General features: G+C 32.6%; 1 protein-coding gene across 1 annotated transcript in view; it reads right to left on the reverse strand.

The window, feature by feature from the left end:
* Positions 1 to 2716: 2716 nt before the first annotated feature.
* Positions 2717 to 27228, reverse strand: part of LOC123697605 — a 65654-nt gene continuing 41142 nt past the window's right edge. The window contains exons 6-9 of the mRNA XM_045644147.1: positions 8434 to 8549; positions 6053 to 6684; positions 2927 to 3055; positions 2717 to 2881 (exon numbers count right to left, since the gene is read on the reverse strand). Coding sequence (XP_045500103.1) covers positions 2717 to 2881; positions 2927 to 3055; positions 6053 to 6684; positions 8434 to 8549 — 1042 coding nt within the window. The remainder of the gene's footprint in view (positions 2882 to 2926; positions 3056 to 6052; positions 6685 to 8433; positions 8550 to 27228) is intronic.

Here is a 27228-nt window from a genome sequence, read left to right on the forward strand (position 1 = left end):
CCTTTTTCCAGCAATGGAATGTATAGAAGCTAGTGATGATTATGATTACCGATCTTAATAAAATGAAATAAAAATGCAAATATATTCGTATTTTTTTATTGTAGTTATTTTTAATAAAACAAATGAGTACTTTTTAGTAATGAAATAAATAATTATAAACTTTTAAATTAATCAACATAATACTATTAATATATTATGCACATATATTAAATTAAGGATTTCAAACTCTAGGATATTTCGTTATGCTATTTGATTGATTGCTTCGGCGAGTTGTGTTTTACTGAATACTTTTCGCCGCTTTCGTGGCTCCATATTTCTGGAAAAAATATACCTAATTATATGTTTTATGTTAATTGAACCTAAAAAAAATATAATTTTTAATAGGCACCTATTATGTCATAAAAGTAATAAAAATATATTTGCACGCTCAATTACGAGCAGAATGTTTAAGGATCAATATTATCTGTTTATACAAAAATCTTTATTCTACATTCTGCAAATAAAGCAATTTGAATTTAAATTTGTAGATGAGAAACTAAACAATCTATATTCGATCGGTAATAGCTTCCTATAGTTGCTATTGCCGACCCACATGGGTCGGTATTAAAGTATGTAAGTATAAACCTAAATTGTATTACCGACCCATAAAAAATGGTTATTTTAATTCATTTGACCATCAGACTATAAAATAGATTATAATTGATTGATGTCATACAAAATATGAACAAATGCATATTGTTTAAACAAAAAAAAACAATGATTTACTACTGTAACTATTCGATAGGGATCCTCGAAAATATCATAACTTTGTATAAATTGACAACGCTAAAAGACACAACACTAGACAAAAAAGTTTAGTCGCTAATAGATTTTTATGAAGACTCATAGCTTAGATTTAAACTGGTCCATAAAACCACTTGTGTTAGTGTGATATAATAACATAAAAGAAAATAAAACAAAAAGTTACGTTGCTGCCATTGCCGACTTACGGGTCGTTGATACCTGCCACGACTTAAACTGGTGAAGCTAACACCGTCCCATTTTAATTTTAAGTTTTATCGTTTCAAATTACTTTTTATTAATAAAATGTTGTAAGAAATGAAAAGTTGACACTTAAATGCATTGCCATTTAGTAATATAAATTAAAGAATAGATGTCATTTGTTTGTAAATGTCTTAAAAAGATACTCACAGTACTTACCCGAAGGAACAACGGAACAGTACGACACGTCCTGCTTCCACGCTACCCCGCAGCAACTTACGCATTTTAACTCTTTTTTGCTCAGTTACTCACTCTAACGTTAAAGTATACGATGCTCAAGTAATATATTCGTGTATAACTTTGCCTACCTATAGCTAGAATAGTTCTGGAAACGTATAAATTTCGAATTACTTTTATAGGTCGGTAATACCTTCAGATTTTCGATGGGTCGTTGATAGCTGCGTTTACCTTAATAATATTTTCGATTATATAGAAAATACTCATAAATTTAAACAAATACAAAGAAATAACTAAATTCAAATGTGTATAACTCCACCTTTGAGTCAAGTCGATTAAGGAGATTTCACTTTTTAAATTCCAACAAAAAATTTCCTCAAAGAAACAAATATGAAACAACCCATTAAAAATACCATTAAAAATTAAACTCTATACACACTTTTCGGCAGCCATTTTGCCGGCGTGGCGTTTTGCAATATTTTTTTAAAATCCTAAATAAATAAGGTTTTTTCACAAAGTCGCTTTCACAACTCGTGTACTGAAGATACAATTGTATCTGAGTAAAATATTCAGCTGAATGAAAAAGGCTTTATTTAAATTTTACTTTGATTAAAATAATATATTTACGTGTCGTTATTATGAACAAAAATACGGTGTTTTTAACCGACTTCAAAAAAAAGGAGGAGGTTATCAATTCGGCCGGAATATTTTTTTTTTTTTTTTTTATGTATGTACACCGATTACTCCGAGGTTTCTGTACCGATTTACGTGATTTTTTGTTCGATGCGGGATGGTGTCGAATTGGTCCCATAAAAATTTTATTCGGATAGGCCCAGTAGTTTTTATTTTATGAGCATTTTTGTCTGTAGGTATTTGTAAATTTTGCAAGTGCAAGTTTGAAGTCGGTTGTTTTTAACGCAGTTATCACTTGTCATTGTATTATGATAACTGCCTAGCTAAGATGTTTTTTATGTATTATCATAATTATGTTTCGTCTTCTCCTTGCAATAACAAGAGGGAGGAAGATATAAATATCTTAATATTGTAGACACATTATATATAATTGCTCTAAGTCGTAGCACGAAATCGTTTCACGGTTTTGATGATTTTATGGCTATAAGTATAGACATAAAGGACTACCAACAGATAAATGGAGATTAGAAAGAAGAAGTGCAGTTCCCGATTTGTTTTAGAGCATACGTATCTGCATTTCTCCCACTTTTTAACTCCACTACAAACAAGAGACTCTACTACGACTATTTTGTCTCTCCCATCAACTCTATAGGAAGGTGCGTCGCTACGTGCGCGCACTTTCTTAGAGCTAGAGCGCAAGAGCAACTTTTGTCTCTCCCATCAACTCTATGGGGAGTTGCGTCGCTACGTGCGCGCACCTTCTTACTAGCCCATAGAGTTGATGGGAGAGACAAAATAGTTGCGGAGACAAAAGTTGCTCTTGCGCGTTAGCTCTAAGTATACACTTCGAGAGCTAGCTATTGATCTAGCAATATATTTTTCTTTCTGTTTGCGATAGTGTAATTTTTGTTGACATACAGGTTGATATATTATAATCGTTTTCAAATATGAGCATCGCCTGTCCCGCCCACAATGCCCTTCTCGCCTCTTTCTTCTGTTCTTTGCCCTCAACAAATTGCACTCTGGCATACTGTATGGATAATATATGAAAACACCTGAAAGAACTACAACTAACCTGGTACTTCCGTATGGACTCGACGTGTTCCTTGGTGACGTCATGCGCGGGAGGGCGAGGGGGTGCGTCCCGCGGCACTTCGCGCGGCGGTACTGCGGGCGCTATGCCTTTGGTCGTGCCGTTTAGTTGCTACAGGAAATAATGTTAAATGTATTGGAATTAAAATTTATTTATAAATTTTTAAAGAATGGAAAAAATTGGATCACAAGGCGGGATTCGAACCCGCGTCTTCCGCCGTTCCATTATCATTCGTTAAAATATGAAATGGTAATAATTTATCAAATAAATATCGACTATCAACAAAATATAAGACATTTTTTTCATACGAATTATAATAAGTTTAACATGAAACAAATCACTTATAACTATACTAGTTATGCCATTCTAAAAACCCACTATCCAGCCAGAACATTAAGAAATTTGGCAATGTGATAGATTATAAGCTTTGCGATTATAGGCTTCGTAAGTTGCTAGGTTCGATTCCCGATTTCACATTGGCTTTATTTGATACTGGAACATAATTTACTAGGTTCTAAATATTACCAGTAATAAAGATCATCTTAAACAAATAAATAATATTAAAATTAAAAATAACAAAAACATAGATCCCATATTAATGTCATCTTAAAAATATGCCAATAGTCATGCATTCAAAACATTAAAACCCAGTCAATCAAACCTCCTTTACTTAAATCTAGCACAAAAATATTCCGATCATGCCATACATATATATAAATTCTCAAACCCATTAAAAATCCCTGTGTGTGAATTATAAGATAATAACAATACAATACCTACTTATAGAAGACTAGCTTTCCGCCCGCGGCTTCGCCCACGTTTTCAAAGAAAACCCGTTCCCGTAGGATTTCCGGGATAAAACCTATCCTATGTCCTTTCTCGGGTATCAAAATATCTCTATACCAAATTTCATGCAAATTGGTTCAGTAGTTTAGGCGTGATTGAGTAACAGACAGACAGACAGAGTTATTTTCGCATTTATAATAATTTATTAAGTATGGATTGTCGTACCATACATCTTCCCCTTCCTTATAAATAATTTTTAAACAGGTTGAAATAATTTTAATCAATTACTTATTATACAACATAAACGTAAAAGTTTCTTGTTCCTTATTTAATGACACCACATTATAATAAAAAATCAGTAAGGGAGAGCCAAGTTAAATCTCTATGTAAATAATTTTATTTCAGCTTATTTCGCGCAGCGCCATCTAGTATGTTAAAAGTAAAACTGATGTTACATATTGAAAATCTTCAATTCATTCATGTTATCATGTATGTATAATTTACTTTTTAATCAATATTACTCCTCATATTGCAAAGATAGAATGATATTTCCGTATGCACGTTTGTCAAATAAGTTTAACTGTCCTATTGTGAGAAAAATATGAGTTTGGACAACCGGAGCGATTTTAGTGAAAATATATTTATAGATGATCAAACAGTTTAACCAATTGTTTTCTGTATTACTATACTAGTTACTACTTATTTTATTCTATACCTTTGCAATTTTGGGCTCACGGAATTATTATTATTTTGCCGTTTACATAGCTCTATTCAGACCACATTCACTCTTCCATACAGTTTACTATAAAGTTTAAATCACTAATACAGAAAAAAATGTTTATCCCTGTTATAATGTGGTGTCATTAAAAGAAAAACTGGACCGAAAAAGGGTTTATTTCCATTTTGAAGTGTCAGTTGATGCTCTGAAAACCAAAAGCATATGTACATACATATAGGATAGAAAGAGCGTTCGTGCAAAGTGTATTCAATGATGATGGTAAATAAAATGACTTAATATTAATATACAGGGTGTTTTTTCTAAGAGTGCATGTATTTGACAGGAGGTTTAGAGTTGGACCTATAATGTGTTGTTGAAATAAACTGCATGTTTTTAATATCAAATATTGAGACGGGCGTATGAATGAAAATTTAATAAAAAATACAATAATATAACAAAAAAAGTTCAATTTTATTATTCATGCGTGTATGAAAAGGCTCATATTATATCATGCTCTTTTTAATAACATTCAAAATATAATTGACTTCACATAGTTTGAATTTTAAGCAACAAATCACAAGAAAATCTCAGAAAAAACACCCTGTATAATGAATTAAAAATAACCAAGTAAACGACCTCGTCTGGTGCAATCAATTGTTAATTATTCTTTCAGGAAAGCCTACATAAAACACTGCCCATGTTATTCTTAAATATACCTTGGCCTTGTATGCATTTTTATAAAAGGTTTAAAATCGTTTTAATATCTGTAAAAATCTAGCAATGTTACTGTTCTACAAGACTTTTATAAAATTTTAGTATTAGGTAATTATTGTGTCTTTATGAACACGTGTTATCCAAATAATTTTTTATAGTTTAGTCTCAAAATTAAAATCTTTAATTGGATAAAATGTGAATCATCGACGATTATCTGAATTATTAAAACATATAGGTTAAGAATAATTAATAAATCGATTTCAAATTCATTTAAAAAGCCTTCATTTCTATACGTTCAAAAATATAATTTGATTAACACTCAGTTCAGTAAAGACGCCAATTTAATCAGTCATTCAAAATTCAAATGTATTAAAAATAGTTGGTTATTTATAAGTTATAACACTGTTATAAATATTCTATGTTTTTAATATTGATGCAAAAATATACAGTGATATTTTATCTTGGTTGTGTTTGATGTAAATCCCATAAATTAAGTTAGTTTTCTAATACTTAATAATTAACGTAATTTTTAGTGGAATTTCTCTTCTCAAAATCAAAAAGCGTATCTTTGTATTGCAATCATATTAATGTTAGTAGAGATTTTGTTGTTTATTTTGACTACCAAAGTAATGTCTTCGACAAGATAATTATTTCAAGTAACGATAAATATGTAACGATATAATATATATACTATGTAAAAACCATAACAATATTAAAGAAAGAATGCAAAAATACGCTTTAAATTCTATCCCATACAAATTTCCCTAGTCTTTGAACACCATCTAACCGAAATGATTCAAATATTAGTCCCAAAACTATCTAAATTTCCCATACCAAACCTTATCTACCCAATGATCCAACACCAATGACAATGAAGTGCAGTGCGTTACCTGAAATACCACGCTCTTTCTATCCGTACTGGGGTATTTGGGGGTCGTTTTCACGATCTGCACAAAGTTATCCGGGACATCCACCGCCACTTCTCGCCCCAACAGCACTGGGGTGGTGTCGTACCCCGGGGGCAGTTTGTACGATGCGTATAGAGCCTCTCTGATAAGAACTGTGTCTGTTTTCGTCGAGTACGTGACCCCCTCCCTGCAATCTAGCAAAGAGTCGTCTCCGTTCGAAATCAAAAGCTGGATTTTATGGTCGCTCAAATTATGCGTTACGTTCGACGCAACCGAATGGCTATCAGACAGCATATCACACTTCGTAGTCTCTGAGGAGTTCTTGCTTTTCTTGCTGCCGAAGCTGATTGAATCCGAGCTTTGCGGGAGGGAGAGGAGTTCGGAGTTGTTTTTGAAGCTGCCAGACCCGGAACTCGGGTTTGACGTGTTCATGCTTTGCAGGACGCTTTGTTTGCTCGCGTAGGAGGTGTTGGATCCGCCTGAGGACAACAGCGGCTCTTCGTCGCGGGAGCGGGCGCGTACCTGCGGGGGGCGCGGCGGCGGGTAGCGGGGGGGCGTTTTGTTCCGCGCGATGAAACTGTCCGGTACGTCCACCGCCATCTCGCGGTGAGGTCCTGGAAGGTGATGTTGTTGGTAAGTTTCTTTTATAGGTACATATTAACAAAATGAAAAAAAACACTGTCAATATACGCTAACTGTAATTGATTGATTTATTCAAATTATATTATTTGAATTTGGTAAATTTTAACTCTAATTTAACTAGGTATAAATTTCATTTTAGTAGCAACACCTTCATTCATTCATTAATATGTGAAAAATCTAAAGATAATTATTTATTTTCGCTAACCATGTTCAGTTTCGTTGAATTATTGCTTTCGTCATAGTCATTAATGAACAAAAACATGAAAAATAAAACTACCAATTACAATTTGGTTTCGGATACAATGTTGATAAACCTGACCTAAATTTGATAGAATGTCCCATTCAGCAAGTTTTTAAAATAAAATACGAAAAAACCTCTACAAATAATAATCCAAGGTTCGCTAAATTAAATGACCTAAATAATTAAGAAATCCAAACAATACTGTTCCTATTTTTTGTTCAACACGAAGGCCATCTGAACCACGGCGTCTATTTATCAAATTATTTCACGGTACTTTACGTCAGCAAATAATTTACTGAAAACGGTCCATTTCGATTATAAATAGATTTCCACTTTTACTTTACTTTTAAAAACATTACTGAGGATCATCTGCGATTAGATTATTGTTTTTGTAGTAGAATAAATTAGTTTCTTTCATTATTAATGTATGGATCTTATTATTTGTATACAGCACCAAAATGAAATACATACATATAAATAAACTAGCTTACCGCCCGCGGCTTCGCCCGCTTTGTCTAAAACCTAATAAATTATATACTAAAACCTTCCCCTTGAATCACTCTATCTATTAAAAAAACCGATAGGGACAGAGAAAGCGACTTTGTTTTATACTATGTAGAGAAATATAACATATTATATCATTAAAAAAAACCGGCCAAGTGCGAGTCGGGCTCGCGCACAAAGGGTTCCGTAGCAGCAAATATAATAAATTACAGTTAAATCAACCTATCTCAAAAACTATAAGAGATACTAAGAAAAATGTTTTTTAGAAAACTTTATATCATTTTAAAAGACCTTTCCATTGATACCCCACACGGGTATGTACATCGAAAAAAAAAATTTCATCCCTCAGTTACATGTATGGGGGGCCCCACCCCCAATTCTTTTTTTTACTATTTAGTGTCATATTTTTGTAGCGGTTCATACAACACATATTCCCATCAAATTTCATCACTGTAGTACTTATAGTTTCCGAGTAAATCGGCTGTGACAGACGGACAGACGGACAGACGGACAGACGGACAGACGGACATGACGAAACTATAAGGGTTCCGTTTTTGCCATTTTGGCTACGGAACCCTAAAAAGTAATATAACTCAAACAATATTTTTTAAACTCAAACTCACTTTTTAGAATACATAAAAATATGTAATATGTCCCGGGACAGTTCTGCCAAAAACAAAAGGCGTGTACACACTATCAATCAACAGTACCAAAGTTCCACCGCTAGATGGCGGTGTTCTAAACAAATAATTATTTTTAAACGAAAAACTATACCGCCTTAAAATGATCAGAATTCGACAAAATAAAAATGGGACCAACCGATTGGTAGTAAGCTCACAAAGAATATAATAAAATTTCTGAGGTAAACCCAAAAACAATACAGTCGAACCTCCTCCTTAAGTCCTTAGAGTCGGTTTAAAAGGAACTTTGTAACGAGTGTTGGAATTAAATAAATAAATAAATATTATCCACATACCGGTGTCTGAAGAGAGTGACAGCATGGTAAGCATATCTGGCCCGTCATCCGGCGGCGGTCGTTTCTCCTCGTCAGCGCCGACCACCACGATACTGGAGCCCGACCGGCGGCGCGGTCTGGAATTGAGCAAGTGGAAATTAGTATGCGTAGTAGTATAATGGTCCATGTACTTAGTAATGTAGTTAATAATGGTCAAAAAATTTGTTAGGGTACAGGTAAAATAGTTTATAAGTAATGTGTGATAGTGGGGTACAATTAAAATGGTTTGTAAGTAATGTAGGGGTGATTGGGTTGGTTTAAAGTTTTATAGGAATAGTATGTAGTATTCTACATACTATTTCGTTGTTTTTAACCTTTCTTATTCAGCTGTGTATTATGTATTCAGTTAAAACAATAAAAAATCTTTAATATTAGTGTACTTATTAAAAAATATAATTTCTAAAATTGCCAACTTAATAAAAAAATCAATGTCCTATTATAAAGATCAAGTCTGGTAACTGTGACTCATTAACCTACTCCAGGACTAGGAAATAGTGTCATAAGGTTTGTAGAACATTCATGGGATGATAGTCACAAACAAAACCACGGACAGTAGCTAGTACATCAATATACCGAGATAGGCTAAGGCTAGTAACAGACGCGGCAGTGCGTGTCGTCACGCAGTGTGCACACCGCTTTATATAACGGCTTTGAATTTTAAATTCCTCCTGTTATATTGTTATGTATGGATGTATAGGATTTATTTACTATGCTATTACATAATTATTATGACGTATACATACGTACATACATCGTACATGGTGATTAAACTCATTATTTTTATAGACGTAATTTTTTCAACGTCACGAATTGCGATAACTTAGTATTGTTTGAAATTAGTTCCGTAGAAGGCAAAACGTTAGCCATAATTTCGGATAACAATTAATAATTTGAAAAAATGTTACGCATTTATTAGTCCATATTTAACAACTTTAATTAAATATCCCGATGTTTTAATGCTTTTTACGATGAAAAATATTCAACAAAGTACAATAATTTATAGCACTGAATTAATATTGAATCTCTTTGACCTATAAATATTTTACCTAAAGAAGTAGGTAAGCTATTATTAGCTTCCTTTGATAACTATAACAACAGTAATAATTCCCCACCACACTCTCTAAATTCTTAGTCTAAATTGGACATCATAATTATCCCAAAAAAGCTCATTTTCAGCGCACAAAGTATGTAGATCGCAGAGCATTGTCAAACGAAGCGAATGATTGCGGCCTAAGTACGGCGGGGCTCATGTTTATTGCCACCCGGAGCCAGCCGGAGCAGCGATGGAATGAATACAACGGGGTACAGACGTGAGCGATACGCGATTTTGATATTACATATAATGTTTTGATATGTATTTCGTGTATTCGTACTTTAAATACGAGTACATTTGGTAAGTAATAGGAATGCTGTATCAGAGACCATGCTTTTCGATTTTGATTAGAAGCGATGGCCTTCTTAAATTTGATTGAATTGATTGAAAAAAAGAACTAGACTGTGAAAGGATTCATAATAATTAATAACATTTCAAAATGGAAATTATCTATACTAGTTTTCTACTGGCACACGGATTTTCGGATTTTCAAGACTAAAAAAATTAAACATAATAGAAAATCTTCAATGATTAACTTAATTTTCAATAATTCTTTTCAATTAGCTTCAAAAAATTCCAACTCTTAGTTATATCGTGTGAAATGTATAAAATCGCTATCGCCTATAACTTATGTTGCTCATTTTCATACGAAGTATTCCAATTTCGGCGTCGCATGTACGTAAAATAAAATCTTGGCTAGCGTGACCATGCTTTAGGGACTATTTCGGTTTGCTTTTATAAAATAAAACGAACTGGAATAAATGCAAATGCAACCAATGCAATACTACCCATTGCAGTCTGCAGATATTATACATATTTCCTACTTATTTTATAAATTTTGTATATATTTTTTCTCGCAATAAAAGTGAGTGCTGTGAAAGAAAAAGATAAATAAGAAATTAAACTTAATGTTATATCGCTTACCAATATAACTCTTCATATGTACCTATAGCGGAATAAAATATATATATGGTAGGTACTTATTTTTGCATTGTCATTGACCCTTCCAAATGCGGAAGAACTGGTTATCATCAATATTTCAATAAGGATTTTTATAATTTCATATGTATCGCAAACAAGTGTAGCTGTTTACTTTAACAAGTGTATCTTACACTCTGACAAACGTTACAAATTATGATATGATTATAATAGACCATAATTAATAACCAAACATTAAACCACAGACAGATGTATTTAATATTTACTTTTGTCGTTAATACACATATTTTTTTTATGAATAACTAGCAGTAACTCCGCTCTTATTGGTCTTAATATGATGATTAAATATTGTCTATGCCTTCCTCGATAAATGGGCTATCTAACACCGAAAGAATTTTTCAAAGTAGTTCCTGAGATTGGCGCGTTCAAACAAACAAACGAACTCTTCTTCTTATTATTAATATTAAAAAGAAATATTCGATAAGTATAGATTTTGTTTAAATTATGACATCACAATATAACAATATACCACAAACCAAGCTTGAATAGATGTGATCCACATTTGCGAATATTGCAAGCTCTGACGTCATAACTCATTCAAGACGTCAATTGCAATAACTTATGTTACATCTCTAGTTAAAACTAATTGCATACAATATTTTTCCACAAATCACAGTACAAAGCTCATGCAATAAGGAACATTTTCCTAACAAAAAATCACAACGCACGAGGTTTTTCACGCAAAAATAATAATTAAAAATGCAAAACTTAAAATAATTTCCATTGTTCCGAATATGTATTTATACAACATTAATCAACTATTCATACTTTTTATTCGCATATTTTGTTCCAAAGTCATCAGTTACATAGGTATAATGAAACCAAGAGAAATAGCCACCCTACAGCTTAAAATAATTTGCGGATCAAGGGCTTTCCGTCGCAGATTCCTAGTCATTTGAACTGGCTACACTTGGAGACATCTTTAGTATACTTGGACGCGTTTGGCGTTTATCCACATGCTTATAATAAGAATAATAATTAGGAAATAAAACCGTAGGTACAGTCACAAGCATAAATATATTACTATATTTATAATGTGTGTATAAATAAACGTTTTTTCATTTCATTTTTCATTTTCATACATTAGCATAAATATCTGACATTAGCAGGCAGTATAATAAAGTGACGTCAAAATTATGTGATGCATTTACTTACATCAAATAATTATTGTGATGTGACGTCATCTAGGTGGCTTTAATTTCTAAATGTTTAATACTCGCGTAAAATCAAACACAAGAAAATGAAATATTTTGAAAGATAAAGTTCGATTCAAAAATGTTGAGACTTTAAACACATAAAAAAATTACATAATTCAATCAGTATACGAACATTATTGAATCAGGACAATGAGGTACAGAGATGTAGACGTATGTTAATAGAAACAACGTAGTAATAATAATAATTAGTATTCTGTTAACACCTACATCACAAGGAGGTACTAATACCTTCCCACTTATGTCCCTATTTATAATAATAGAAACCTACGTTATAATGTACCTAAGACAAACATAAAATAAAATATTGGTCGATTATGTAATGTAATATAATAATATGTATTATAAAGAGGAAAGGTTTGTAATTATGTATGTATGTATGGTTTTCACGCGCATAAACTACTGGACCGATTTCAAAAATTCTTTCACCATTAGAAAACTGCATCTTCACTGAGCTAGGTTTTATCCCGGAAACCCCACGGGAACGGGAACTATGCGGGTTTTTCTTTGAAAACGCGGGCGAGGCCGCAGGCGGAAAGCTAGTGTAATATAATACGATAAACATACAAATGCAATTTCCTAGTACAGTAAAATAAATGTTTATAGAGGCTTACATTTTTCTAAACGTATATTTTCTTGCTCTCATATACAAGTACATAACCGAGCTCTAGTTATAATGCGATTTATAATGAAACTGTTACACCCAGCATTTCGTAAATGTCGTAAAAACTTGGTGTTTATTTCATCGGTGTTTATATACTTATTATGTAAATGAAACTATCTTATTACGCCTAAAATTAAAAATTATTAATCTTACGAGCACCCACGTAAAGTAAACTGTTTAGTTTGTGTTCGGTCAATATTTTCGTTTTCCATACCAAAATAGATTCATCCTTGATTCATCTAAAGTATCAACATAAACTTGAAGAAGGGTATCGGCTACATTTCATCGCAAAAATAAAAGTTGAAGAGTGTGAAATAGGGGATAGAAACTTATAACGCAGTAAGGAATTGTGTAAAATAACAATAATATGCTGGCTATGAACATACTTATTTTATCTGGCTGAAACTAAAACATTTATTTTAACCATCAGGAATGAAAATCTACCGGGTAGGTACTTTCCTTGAACATAGATTCTTGAAATTTGGTAAACACAACGTCTAATAGCACAAATAAAGGAAAAATGATAAAGCATAAAATTTAAAGTTACATCATAATAATAAAAATAACTGCGTTAAAAACAACCGACTTCAAAAACGGAAAAGTAAGAAATAAAAAAGATTTGATATTATTAATTACTACATATTATTTTTATGTGCTATTTACTAAAAAGGTTTGATGTCGGTGCATGGGCTTAATACTAAGTGCTTAGTGTTTGGCACCGACTTCAAACCTATTTAATAAATAGCACATAAAAATAATATGTAGTAATTAATAATATCAAATCTTTTTTATTTCTTACTTTTCCGTTTTTGAAGTCGGTTGTTTTTAACGCAGTTATTTTTATTTAATACTTTTTAGTGTATTTTTCAACACGAATCAAACGAGCCCAAACTCGATAAAGTTGAGTCAATATATTACTGAGTTCCTATGGCCACCTTCCGATTCCATCATCAGATCAGCTCCATGTCATGATAATGTTTCATCGCTATCCAATTTACATTCGTATACAAAATTTCAGCTCAATCGGTTACCGGGAAGTGAATCAAAGTTACTTGCTACATTGAAATTAAGTCATCGAGTACAGACAAAAATGCTCATAAAATAAAAACTACTAGGCCTAGCCGAATAAAATTTTTATGGGACCAATTCGACACCATCCCGCATCGAACAAAAAAAGAATCACGTAAATCGGTTCAGAAACCTCGGAGTAATCGGTGTACATACATAAAAAAAAAAAAAAAAAAAAAAATATACCGGCCGAATTGATAACCTCCTCCTTTTTTTTGAAGTCGGTTAAAAAATAGGTTTGTTCCGTGCCCTCGACTCGCACTTGGCTTTATTTAATCGATGTTTAATTTATCGTGTTCTTTCTTACTCGCTCATGTCGAACAACTTAAAATTAAAAGAGACATCATTGTCAGATAATCAATGTCAAGTTATTATTAAAAGTTGGGCCTACAGCTAAAGATATGAGATGAGTCAGGTGTTTTCCTTTTGTATTTTACCAACTTCAAAAAAAAGAGGAGGTTATAACTCAAGAAGTTCTTCAACAATTTTTTTGTGTACTTTTTAACGCGATTATTATATATGTCATATTTTTTGTTTTTGGTTCGAAATTAAAAAAAATACACTTTACGACGTTCGTAATTAGTTACTTACCATTTCTTTCAATTCATACAAGCACGTATAGTTTTTGAGTCCTCTTGTTTTTGTTATAAAAAATATATTTACTACAGATGTAATGATCGCGTGTTTCCCGCCATTTTTCAAATGTCTCGTCTCAGATCAGCGATTGTAAACAAAACAGCTAGGATAGTAATATTAATGTAGCGTAACTATAGGGTGGGTTGGGTAAGGTAAGAACTGGTAGAGGTTCATTTTAATGTATGAATATTTATCAAAATATTGTACTTCGTCGTATAAAAGTATTAGATATTTGTGTTGCAATTATTATATTTTTGATGCACATAATTTATCTTTAATATATACAGTATAGTCAGTTCTATATCACAGCACAGGATAATTATTACGGCTCATAAATATCTACTAGGTACTTGTCTAGTTTCTAATTATGCAAATGCGCTCTAATTTTTGATTATTATATTATGGTCTGGTGTATATTGTCTTCACTAATAATTATTATAAAGAAGATGGGTTAATTCTGTGCATAACTTTAGTTTGTTATTGATCGATCTTGATTCTTTATTTCCGAGAGACAGACCCTTCTATACCTATATCCTTTTTATGTTACTTCAAATTTGTCAACCGGGAATACTTTATTCCAGAAAATTTATACACATATCAACATTTGTCATTTACCCACTTTAAATCGATTCTAAACTTAACGAACCGCTCTCTCCCATACCTCGGGCCACTCATCGGAAGTTCCCCTCACAATAGCTACCTGTTCGTTCAGGTAGCAGGTACGTACCTGACCCATTTTATCTTTGTACGATATTTCCGACCGGTGTTCCGTGAGATGATACTCATTTTTTTTATAGTTAATAATTAATAATTTTGAGAATATTTACTAGGTAAGGTGGAATCGGATTCTATAGTATAGATTTTGAAATGTATTGCTTGTAAGCATAAACAGAACATATTTGAACACGCTATGTGGCAGGCAAATTGTACATTTTCGCCGTAACAAGGCATCGTCAGTTTACAAACGTTAGGCATTTTGTGAATACAAAAGCAATATACATATTTAGAAAAAATAAGCTTAGAAAAGTATAAAGTGAAGTGTCATGTCCCCAAGGGGCAGATACATTTATTCAGCCTTCTGTGTCCTGCAGGACCGAGACATTTTTTTTATTCGTCTCCACCGAGAATCGAACCCAGGATCCCTCGGTTCTACGCTCACGCGTCAACCACTGTACCAAGGAGGCGGTCTAGAAAAGTAGGTATGATTAGCAGTAAAATTGGCTTTTTAAGACAATAAGGAATTAGATGACGCAGCTGATAACGTAAATATGACGCTATAGAAAGTACCTACCGTCAAAAATTAGTGACGCATTATTTTGAAAAGATTGCATTGTTACGTTCTAAGAATGTGTGTTTTACTTACAAAGTTTAAAGTTACATTATGTATAACGATAAAAAGTTATTTCCATTTGGAAGGAAATTAAATCGATAAACATGTGGAAAACTAAAACACAATACAATGTATTTTATCAATATTAATAATGTCTGGATGGAGGCATATGTTTTACGATAGCTCATAGCTGCGATAACAATTTTATTTCGAAACATAGGAAACATAAATAATAAATTATCGATAGAATGAAAGGATTCAAATATTTTTACGATATTGTTTGACCCAAAATGTTCATAATATTTTGATAAATACGAAAATTCTCGAGATACGTGTGGTGTTTGAACAGGCGCGGTCCCAGGGGGGTGGTCACGGGGGACATGACCCCCCCCAAAATCGTACTCGATAAAATAGAAAAAAATTCTTATACTGTACAATATATAAAAAAATCGTGCAAATCGGAGTCACTCGCACTCTCAGTTATACATCCTTCCTCTATGCTCGCACATCTAAAGTTCTGTTTAAACCTGTTTTTAATCCCTTGCAAATGTTGAAATTCGCGAAAATTTGCAGCTAACGGCTACCAACTCGCACTTGGCCGGTTTTTTTATAATATATTGTTACAGTATAAGAATTTTTTTCTATTTTATCGAGTACGATTTTCTCAAGTTTTTGCTTATCACTTCTTCACTTGAATACGATATTTGGCGAGTACGGTTGGGGGGGGATTCCATACCTTTCCAGCTGCGTGTCCCCCCCCAAAATGTCAGGCTGGGACCGCGCCTGTGTTTGAATGATTGTATATAATGAGTCACACTATCCCATTGCTAAATGACTAAACAGATTTGCATGAAGGTGAAAATTAATAGAATTGTATATGTTTTAGAAAAGGTTATGGAAAATTGTCTTTTCATCAACTTCTTTGCAATCGAGCATATTCCTTCTGAACCCATTAATTTCATATTCAAAGTTTTTTCGGTACATTGCCCTCCCCTCAATTTAGAAAAGGCTTTCCGGTCAATAGATTCAAGCGTTATTTTAATATACACACATATAAAATAATAAAGTTCTTAACACAGTTTTAATTAATTTAGCAAAATATATCTCGACTAAATAAATCGAGCTTACAAGAGAAAATTTTTCTCAAGTCGACTTCTTTATACATATATAAGAAAATATTATTTTCAATGGACTGGACTTTGAATTCATAATTTCTTGAAGAACCATTAGTAGATTAAATGGGGTGCCCCCGTATAGCGAAGAAAGTTGTTATTTCGCAAATATATCCCTTAGCGTTAATATTAATATTGCCATATATGCCAATAATTGTTTTACTTGCTAGTTGCTCAATTGTGGAACATCAGTAGATTATTATAGGGTATGAAATGGTTTGTCTTATTCTTTGATTTGAATAAAAAAACACGAAAAAATATACTGTATGTGTATAATATCTATATGTATACTGTATGTGTGTGTATAACTGTTAGAGAACAGTTTTATTCATAAATAGTTACATAGATCACATCAGGTTGGATAGCGGTCAAACTTCAGCCTATTAAGCATAAAAAACTACCTATACTTCTTATTTATTTCTAACCAAATCATCTACAACAAATATAAAGTTTGAACCAACATTCTCAACAAAAAGTCTTTAACATCAAACCGAGCGATCGCATCACACTAAAAACGAAACACGCCCTTAACAAAACTTTCCAACATACATAACCCACCAACACTAACAATAACACTAAACTATAGGTACATCTATACTAATATGTATTATAAAGCTGAAGAATTTGTTTATTTGTTTGAACACGCTAATCTCGGGAACTACTGGTGCGATTTGAAAAATTCTTTCGGTGTTAGATAGCCCATTTATCGAGGAAGGCTATAGACTATAATATCATCACGCTCAGACCAACAGGAGCGGAGCACTGCGGGTAAAACCGCGGAGCACAGCTAATGAACTATACGTACACTTGAACTATATGTAGGTACACATGAGCTAGGTACACATGAACTATTGGCACAGAATACGTAATAGTAGCTAACTATAGGCACACATGAGCTAGGTACATGGACATAGTCCAGCAAGCAGTGACGAGGGTGTGAGATCGCTAAACAAATGATTGTCACCACAATGGCTATTGTGCATGACTTTACAAATATTTGACGATGCTCACTCTGGCTTGTGATACCTACATTTCATCGTTATAACTGAGTGGACGTTCTAGAATTCTATACAATTAGTTTTATATGTAGGTTAGTTATGATAGGAAATCTATCTGCTCTTGATCGATTGATTTCTATGGTTTTACCACAAAACAATTTAAACACAGTCTAACTTTAAACCAGGGATCTGTCACTTTAATAGTTGTCTATGTGAAATACGACAAAACCAGATTAAAGAGAACCCGTGCTTAAAGTTAAACCCTGTGTAAAGTTTTTTGTGGTAAGACAGCCTAGTTTCTTAAACTACTTGTCTATTTTCCACAATTAGTATTGGTTATTAATATTTCTCTTTTTCAACTTACGTTCCCAAGAACAAAGTAGGTTCACTGTATTTTTTTTTTTGTTAAGGATAACTCCGTAGGTTTTCAATCGACGAGAATCTTTTAGTGTTTGATAGGAAATTGTTGTCATAATTGGTCCAATTTTAAAATATGGAGTCTGGAACTTTCGTGAAAATAAGACGTTCTTTTTAAAAGTATATAGTTCTTACAATCGTTCATAAACCACATCGATAAAAATTCTACGATACGATCATTAAATGCTCATTAAAAATCGATTTCCAATACTCTAGGTTCTATTGTGATCTAGCTTCTCTATAACTATATAAGGTATCCACTTGAGAACTGAGACGGTATTGTTGTCATTGTTACTGGTATAGGAAGGCTTAGTTCTATATGAAAGATGCCAGCAGCTTTGATGCAGCTATTCATAGATGAGCATTATTGTGTATGGGAATTTAAGAAGAACAGTATGAAGAATAGGTGAAAATAATGTGGATATTGTGGGCAGGATTGATGAGAATGAAGTTATAAAGATAAATGACAATTAACTATTGAGCACAGAAGTTCCAAAGTCAAGAGATTAAATATTATAGATTATGATCATTCTCTAATTAAACTATAATTACGATATCTAGAGAAATAGAAGATAGATAGATAGATAGATAGATTGAATAAGAATTAATTTTATGATTTTCAATATTCAATGCAATTTGCACGCAATCCATATTTTTCCGACATAATACAAATTGATAAAATACAGCTAAAAAGACATCTTTTCTACATTTACAATGTTTTTACAAACTCATTCAGTTTAAAAATAAAGCTAATTGCAGAAAGCAGGATTATAGCCGACAACCTCTCTGATGAAACAGTTTATTATGATGTTTTATAAACAACTATGTAGTGATAAACAAACAAACGAATTATTTGATCCTACGCTCTACAGGAAATTCATAATACTCAATTTACAATGCAATTACGCCCTAATTTCATATTCTCTATGAGTTCCTAAATCCTGACATATACAATCTGCGAACAGTGATAAGCAGAAGCAAATCATAATTCTACCCTTGTGTGATTGTGTCTGCGCTTTAGGAATTAGAAGCTAATCATTCCAAGCGTCAAACAGCGAATAATCAAACTATCTAGTGTTAAAACTTCGAAGGATACTTCCGTAGCTAGATATAATAATTCTACAAAAGTTTTAAGGGAACTTATTAATTTAAAAGTAACTTCATAATTTTGCTATAGTTCTACGAGGCTATCTATTCATAAAACAATCTAGGAAAATACAACTTCATAAACTCGACTATATTATAGCTACCGATGGGTGTTTTGTTGATTAAAAGTAAAAGCGAAATAACTTCTTTAACTCTCTCTTTCAACCCGTGTTCGTCCACTGTTGGACGTAGGTCTCACCCATGCCACGCCACTTAGCCCTATTGTTGGTTTGGTTGGCCAGTTTTAGCCTGCTATCCTACGTAAGTCATCGCTCCATCGTGTCATGGGGCGTCCTACACTACATTTGCCGAGACGCGGTCTCCACTCTACAACACGGGTGCCCCAGCGGTTGTCCGTTCTGCGGCAAATGTGACCAGCCCACTGCCACTTCGTCTTTCTAATCCGGTGAGCTATGTCGATAACCTTAGTTCTCTGTCGAATGACTTCGTTCCGGATTTTATCCCTTAAATTATTTATACAGAAGCATTATTGACGAGTCCTACATTTACAAGCTATTGAAGTCAGTTGTTGAGCATTTCTTACTTTAGAATCAAATAAATCAACCATAGTTTGTCGAGCATTTCTTTGTTTAGAATATAGTAAATCTACCATAGTTTGTCAAGTATTTCTTTCTTTAGAATCTAGTAAATCTGCCATAGTTTATCGAGCATTTCTTTGTTTAGAATCTAGTAAATCAACCATAGTTTATCGAGCATTTCTTTGTTTAGAATCTAGTATATCTGCCATAGTTTATCGAGCATTTCTTTCTTTAGTATCATCAAGTAAATCTGCCAAACTTTGTCAAGCATTTCTTTCTCTAGAATCAAAGATATCTATTATAGTTCCTTGAGAATATTCGTCAAGTAGATACTTGAAGCAGTTAGTACCAGCGTGGCTAGGTACATAGCGTATCGCTGATGATCGTTGACAAAGCACGTTGGTATGCGGTCTGTTGAAACGTGATAGGAGTGTAAATTACCAACGCCTGGGTAGTATCTGAGTTAGTTTTATAACTGATGTTATGGCATAAATTGGCTATATGAATCAAAAGTCTTACTTTTCCGCATTTAAAGAGGCTGCATAAAAAACTAACGAAAAATGTAGGTAATTGGAAAAATTTTTAACCAATTTTTCCATCGATAGCTCAGTAAGTAGGTATCTTGAAAGCTTCTAGTTAGAAAATGCAGTAAAGTACAAATTTTTCACAGAAATAAATTAAAGTAAATATATTATATACTATGCACCGGTCTTTAAACTGTTGTTTAAAGACTGTTGTCTGAAGTCTACTGTTGTAGATACTAGGTAATATATTCAAGTATTATGATAAAAGTATTTTATCCGTAATATTCATATTAAAATTTAAACTTCAAAGGCATTGAATATTGAAAGTAATTGAAATCAATTTTAACATTCTTTTCCAGAATGTCCTAGAAACTTAAGAATAGTGAAGCCAACATAATCCAATGAAGGACTATAGAGAAACAGGAAAAGGAGGAAGCTTTTCAAATACACCGGCATTCCTTCCTCAATAACGGTACAGAACATAAAGCAAATCTACACTACACGCCTTTTAACTTTAAACATGTGTCTTTCTAACTTTACCGTTAGGAAATTCCGAGTGCACGCCTAGTGTAAGCGCGGCCTAATTTCAATTAAAAAAGTAACAATAGTCTATGCCAGTTTACAAACAAAAGTACTTAGACTGAATGGCAGACCCAAAACAAGTATTACAGGTTTGGCCGGAAACGAGCGATTTGATCGCGTTGACGTCACATCCGCGTGCGTTGGAGCGAAATGCAAGATGCGGCTCTGTCATCAGCTGATTGCTAGTTTGAATAACGTATTTTTCGGAAAATTACATTATAATTTTATTTATCAATAATCCATGCTATTTCGAAATTTCTCTGTAATTAAATAACGTGTAAAAGCTCTTATTACGTAAAATAATAACATAGTATTCGATAAAGGAAAAATATTGTGTATTTTACTTGGTATTGGGTAAGCGACGCAATTTTATCATCATTTGAATAAATAGACAATTTATTGAGGCCTTAGAGTTAAAGTTATTTGGTTTCATTTTATATCCACACCAGAGTTGATATTATATTACAAATGGGAACATCGATCTGGCTGTTTGTAACGTTTTCGCATTTTTACAATAATTTTAATACATAGATAATGATAAGTAAATACTTGTTTGTTTAGTTATTGTTTACTTTACATGTCATATCCCTATCATGAAGTCATCATCACCGCTCAGCCATAAACAATCTATAGGCGAGCAAAGCCAAACGCAAAGCTAGTAAACTCATCTACATACGATATTCCTAGTTCTCAATGTGTATACAGTACACTTTGGTTGTGAGTATACGGCTTCTCAACTCCACCTCAAAATCAATAACAGGTGTAAGTAACAGCGTGATTGGCATAATTTAATTACCAAGTTAATTGGATATATATACTGATAATTTAACCAAACAATAGTCGTCAGATGTTTACATGAATCATCGGTATAATTATACGCAGAACACCAACGTACCTTTGAATATGTCACAATTTATACTCTGAAAATTGAAATAATAACCATAGCTGAAACTTCAACAATAAAAACGTCCATTCAATTTAGCACGTAGCGATTTACACTGGAATGCACTTCTCTGGATATTCAGAGCACCATGAAAAAAAAAACTATAGCACTTTCGGTTTCCCGCGCACTTAATTTCACAGAATACGATTCCAGGCTGTCAATAATCCATTAAAAATAAAATAATTTAAATATCGAAGCGCGCGTAGTTTCCCGCGCGCGCGTACACAATGACAGGTACGACTGACTAATTGCCACAGATAACAAATTGATAAACAAACACGCGCCGATGGTTGGTGACGTGTGGCGCGAATGGGTGTGATTTATAAATACAAGAATTGAAGTGACGAGGAAAATCATCGCTGCGTTATACCCTTCGATTTGTGTCATTAAAATTAAATTATCATTTTAACAGCGTTGTTCTATAATTTACGACGAATAGTTTTACACGATGGAATAAAGTAGATATTAAAAATATTCATATCTCGTGGGTGTTAATTGTAAAATTAAAGTATGACATTCATGTAATATGTTCAAAGTAACATGTATGTTCTTCTTAGAAATGCTATTTACTTAGCTCATGTGGATGCTAAAATGAATAATATTTCTGCACAAACTTTCACTACTTTTACCGGATGTTTGCGATTAATACCTGAAGACCAATTCTTGTGATAATTTTTACAAACATGTTATTCGTGTGTTAAATCGATTAGCAAGTATATTAATTGGTTAATTTAAATTAAAACCTCATTAATTATAGTTTGTTTATATAAGTATAAATTTATATCAAAAAGTTATCAAAAATTTATAAAAAAATATAAGCATTGTTCACTAACCTAATTGAGTATTTGAATAAAAAAAAATTATTGATTTTTTTATGAATTTTAAAACCTTATTATTAATAATATTGATATTTAATGCAAAAAACACCAAAAAAAATTTTTTTCAATTAAATAAAAGCAATTAAAAATTGATGAAATTTAAATTAAAATCACGTGACTATAAACGCGCCACGACTGGTCACCATAGATGTGACGTCAAAATGTTTTAGTTGTATACGTTTTTCTATCAACTGCAATGTGTGAAAACTAACATTATGACGTCACACGCGTCCGGGTGACGCTTCGGGAGTTGTCGGTGTGTTTTCGGTACTGGATTCAAAGACTAATTTGAAATAACTTTTGAATTATTGCAAAAAAAAAATTAAAAAAATTGTTTTGTTATAAAACTAATATATATAATCTTTCCATTTAGCACAAAAAAAAATTTATTCAAATACTCAATTATATTACCTACTACCTACCTATTGCAATGACAAAATTCTTCAAAATCAATCACAATCATATGGAACGCAAAATTTAAACAGATTAATTAATAATAATTTAAATCATTCCATCAATACTTTTCTTGTTTGTAATCTAAGTTTGTAAAAATGAATTTTTATCCATGTGCTTGTGCACTCTGAGATATTATTAATTTCAAATATTTTGGATAGTTCTAGTTTATTTTGTTTCAATTTCAACCCTTAGAAGTAAGCGTATATTTGCATTATTGACCCTCAAGGGACAGAAATCTCTACACACTAAAGTTAACAGCAACCCTCATAGTAATTACTGATGGACATTATATCCCAGAATCTGGGCAGTTATGTAGTTGTTAACAATTTTGTCACCTTATATGAGCATTTTAGTTTAAAACGGGGCAAAACGAGCGGATAATTGCAATCAACGATGTACTACATACTATATGTATACAGGTCAAGCAACATAGAGTGCGGTCAGAAGATTGATGGGTGACCTGAACTGTGAATTTCAATTTTATCCTTGTTATATTTACTTTACAATATCTCTTTTTCACCATTAACAATATTTTAATGTTTTACATCACGCAATAGTCTGGTAAATATTAGTACATAAGTACACCCAATTCTTAGTTTTAATTAATTATTATTATTGACTTACCAAACAAGAAAAACAATTAAATAAACTCAAGACATCAATATTCAAAACAATAGACATTACAACATTTTAACTTAAAAAAATTGTTTGGAGAAAACGAATAGGTACTTTCAATTTTAGAGAGCAATTTTTTAGTCTGACTTTTAGTAATTAGTAGATATCTTTAGCGTGACCTAGACTAATTGGTGCTGTCCGTCGTTTAAGAGAATTACAAATAGGTACATAGCTTTTACATATTCTGATGTCAAGAAATATCAACTAATTTATTATTTTAATATTGGTTGACCTTTATCTATCAGAGTTCATATATCTACTGTTATATTCATAAAAACTAATCTTGCTTTGACATAGAGATAACATACCGAATAAAATATAATACCTATTAGAATTAAGAATATTTTAATCACTACTTTTCTAGAAATATCAAAGCTATTACTACTAGCGGTCCGCCCCGGCTTCGACCGTGGTACATATTTCGCAATAAAAGGTACCTAGCGTATGTTCTTTCTCAGGGTCTAAAGATTGTCTGTGCCAAATTTCATCAAAATCGGTTGAGAGGTTTAAGCGGGAAAGTGTAACAGACAGACAGAGTTAATTTCGCATTTATTATAATATTATTATAGTAAGTAGGGATTCACTCACGACTACGTAATCTCTCTCGAAACTAACATAATTAAAAATATATAGGATAGATTGGACTATTCGTTTCTACCTATTTTACTCAAAAACTACAAGCTCGATTTCAAAAATTCCTTTACTATTAGAAAGCTACATCTTTACCAAGTAACATAGGATATTTTACCCGGCTCATACAGCTGTCAACCCGGGGCGAAACCGGGACAAGCAATAAAGCGTTTTCTAAACATCACATAGAAAAGAGCAGCCACAGAAAATCTTAAAACTTTAACTAACCACAACGGGACCTTTGCAAGGCTTCGCAACCCTGTTGTTGTTTTTAATTAAACATTTTCTCATTAAAACATGCTTTTATGTTGTTTTTTCGCCACATAAATGGACCAAGCGACCAGTGAGTATAACGCGAACGTTATCAGAAAGTATTATTTTTTCATGACCCCAAAACACATTGTTACTCGGGATTCATATTTAATACTAGCTTACCGCCCGCGGCTTCGCCCGCTTTCTCTAAAACGATTTGAGATTTAAACTATCCTATCTCTCAAGTTGGATCGAACTGCACATGGTGTGCGAATTTTATTATAATCGGTTAAGTGGTTTAGGAGTCCATTGAGGACAAACATTGTGACACGAGATTTATATATAACTATTAAGATTTATATGTATGTTTTTGGATTTATTTATTCCATCAGAAGCTGTAAATGCTTGGAATGCTTTGAACGTATTAAATGTTGTTGTTAGAAATGCTGTAGTCGATTTATTTTTAATTTGCATATTTCAATGGTTTACAACAATAAAACAGTACCTATTTATGTAGTTCATTGATAACTTGCAAGATTTCCCCACTCAAAAAAAAATTTGATTGCAAAAAGCAATTCCAATAAATTTACCAACTCAGAAAGCTAATAACAAAATAAATATTTTAAAATAATGGTCGAGACTGAAGTTCTCATATCTATTGTTGAAACACGTTGAAATCTGCCTTTACTATTGTTCAAATCTGTTAGCAATTAATAAAATCTCACCGTGAACACGACATACCGTACTTTCACAATTTATTCACCGGCCATTGTTTCTAGCACATTCTATTACATAATTCGATAGTGATAACATTGACAATGGTTTTGTAGATAATTAGGAAAGGAAACCTTTTTGACATAAAATATCCCTACGTCGAAAAGGTCGAAAGCGATAAATTCTATATATCTAATTAATTATAAACTATCAGTGAAGGGGAATTAACAGACGAACAAATAAAATTTACCTGCCGAATAATATGAATAATGAAAAAGAAAATCTCATATTGGTAATACTTAATAAAAATAATTTAATTATAGGGATAAATTAGATCTAATCCGTCACATGCCAATTGATTAAAATCTATAAGAAAAGGTAACAATAAAATATACCTAATAATTTTAACGACACCTCCCATATGACATAGGTACCGTTATTTCCAAGTTATTTCACTCCTGTATTTTTAGATCTATGAATTATTCATTAATATTATACAAATATCGGAACAAATCAGCAATTTGGAGTATTCGTAACGGCCATTTTAAATTGTTGAATTAAACAATCACCGCTACTTCCTATTCTATTATGTTATTTCTTTCCCAAATCATTTTAAGTACAATTATTGTTAGATAGCATGAGAAATATAAACTCAGTTTATATAAATACCGTAAAAATGTCAGCTGTGCTTAATCAATTTTTCAATTAAGTAACGTTTCTATTAATACAGATATAGAAATACTAGCTTTCCGCCCGCGGCTTCGCCCGCGTTTAAAGAAAAACCCGCATAGTCCAGTTTCAGTTTAAATATAACGTACCTATTCCTTGTTAAATTGGACTTTAATAAATCATTTCTTCATTTTCATATTCCTTTCTCCTTAATATAAATAAACTAATTTCAGACAACACTTTCGAAAATATCTTTTCTCTGTACAATTTTGTCACACCTCTTTTTAAGACACTACATTGCATACAGAATTGCCTTTTTACACGTCTGGCTATATCGACCTACTAACCCGATCTAAAAGAAATTGCGGCTTTAGTTTTCTTTCTTGGATGTTTTTATTCACTGTATTCACTAGAACATCTCAGACGCTTAGCACCAGAACAATCACACATTGTTACACAGCACAATACGATTTCAATGGCACGCCATTGACGGCACACCCTGTGGGTGCGTCGTGGGAAGGTTAGAGAATGAGCGTAGAAAACGCGGCGTTTTAACCGCATCTCTTAGTGCCAATAAACGGGCCATCGAACAGAGCCACTGGTGGCCAGCGACAGCCACTTATCACATTTTTTCATAGTCATATATTTTCTAACTTCTACAGCGAATGGTCGCCGCCGGCTGGGGCGCAACATTTACGCTTATCGCAGAGCTACACTATAAAGTCGAACCTGTTTTAGTAGGGTTGAGGGTTTAGAATTCATCCACGACTTATCATTGCTTGCTAAGCTTGTACCTATATTCTTGGATGTAGTCAAAATTCGACCGTGTCATTCAAACTTTGTTCCACTGCATGTATCGCGATGGAAGATACATTCGATAAATCTTCATTTTAATATGTAAATAATTATATGGTATATCATTGGAATTGCGATACGTAGAGGTAACACTGAAATACTTAAAATAGACCCACTATGAAAAGTTTGGTACTACCGAATCAACATTTATACATACAAACTATACGAAGTAATAGAAAAACAGTCTATTTACATGCAGTTATATGCCTATTTGTATTTAATACTTATAAACTAATTTTTCGCGTATAAACCAGCCTTAATCATCACAAATGGTAAATAATTCACAAAAAATGTGACGATGA

This window comes from Colias croceus, chromosome 14 (assembly GCF_905220415.1).
Source record: "Colias croceus chromosome 14, ilColCroc2.1".
NCBI lineage: Eukaryota > Metazoa > Arthropoda > Insecta > Lepidoptera > Pieridae > Colias > Colias croceus.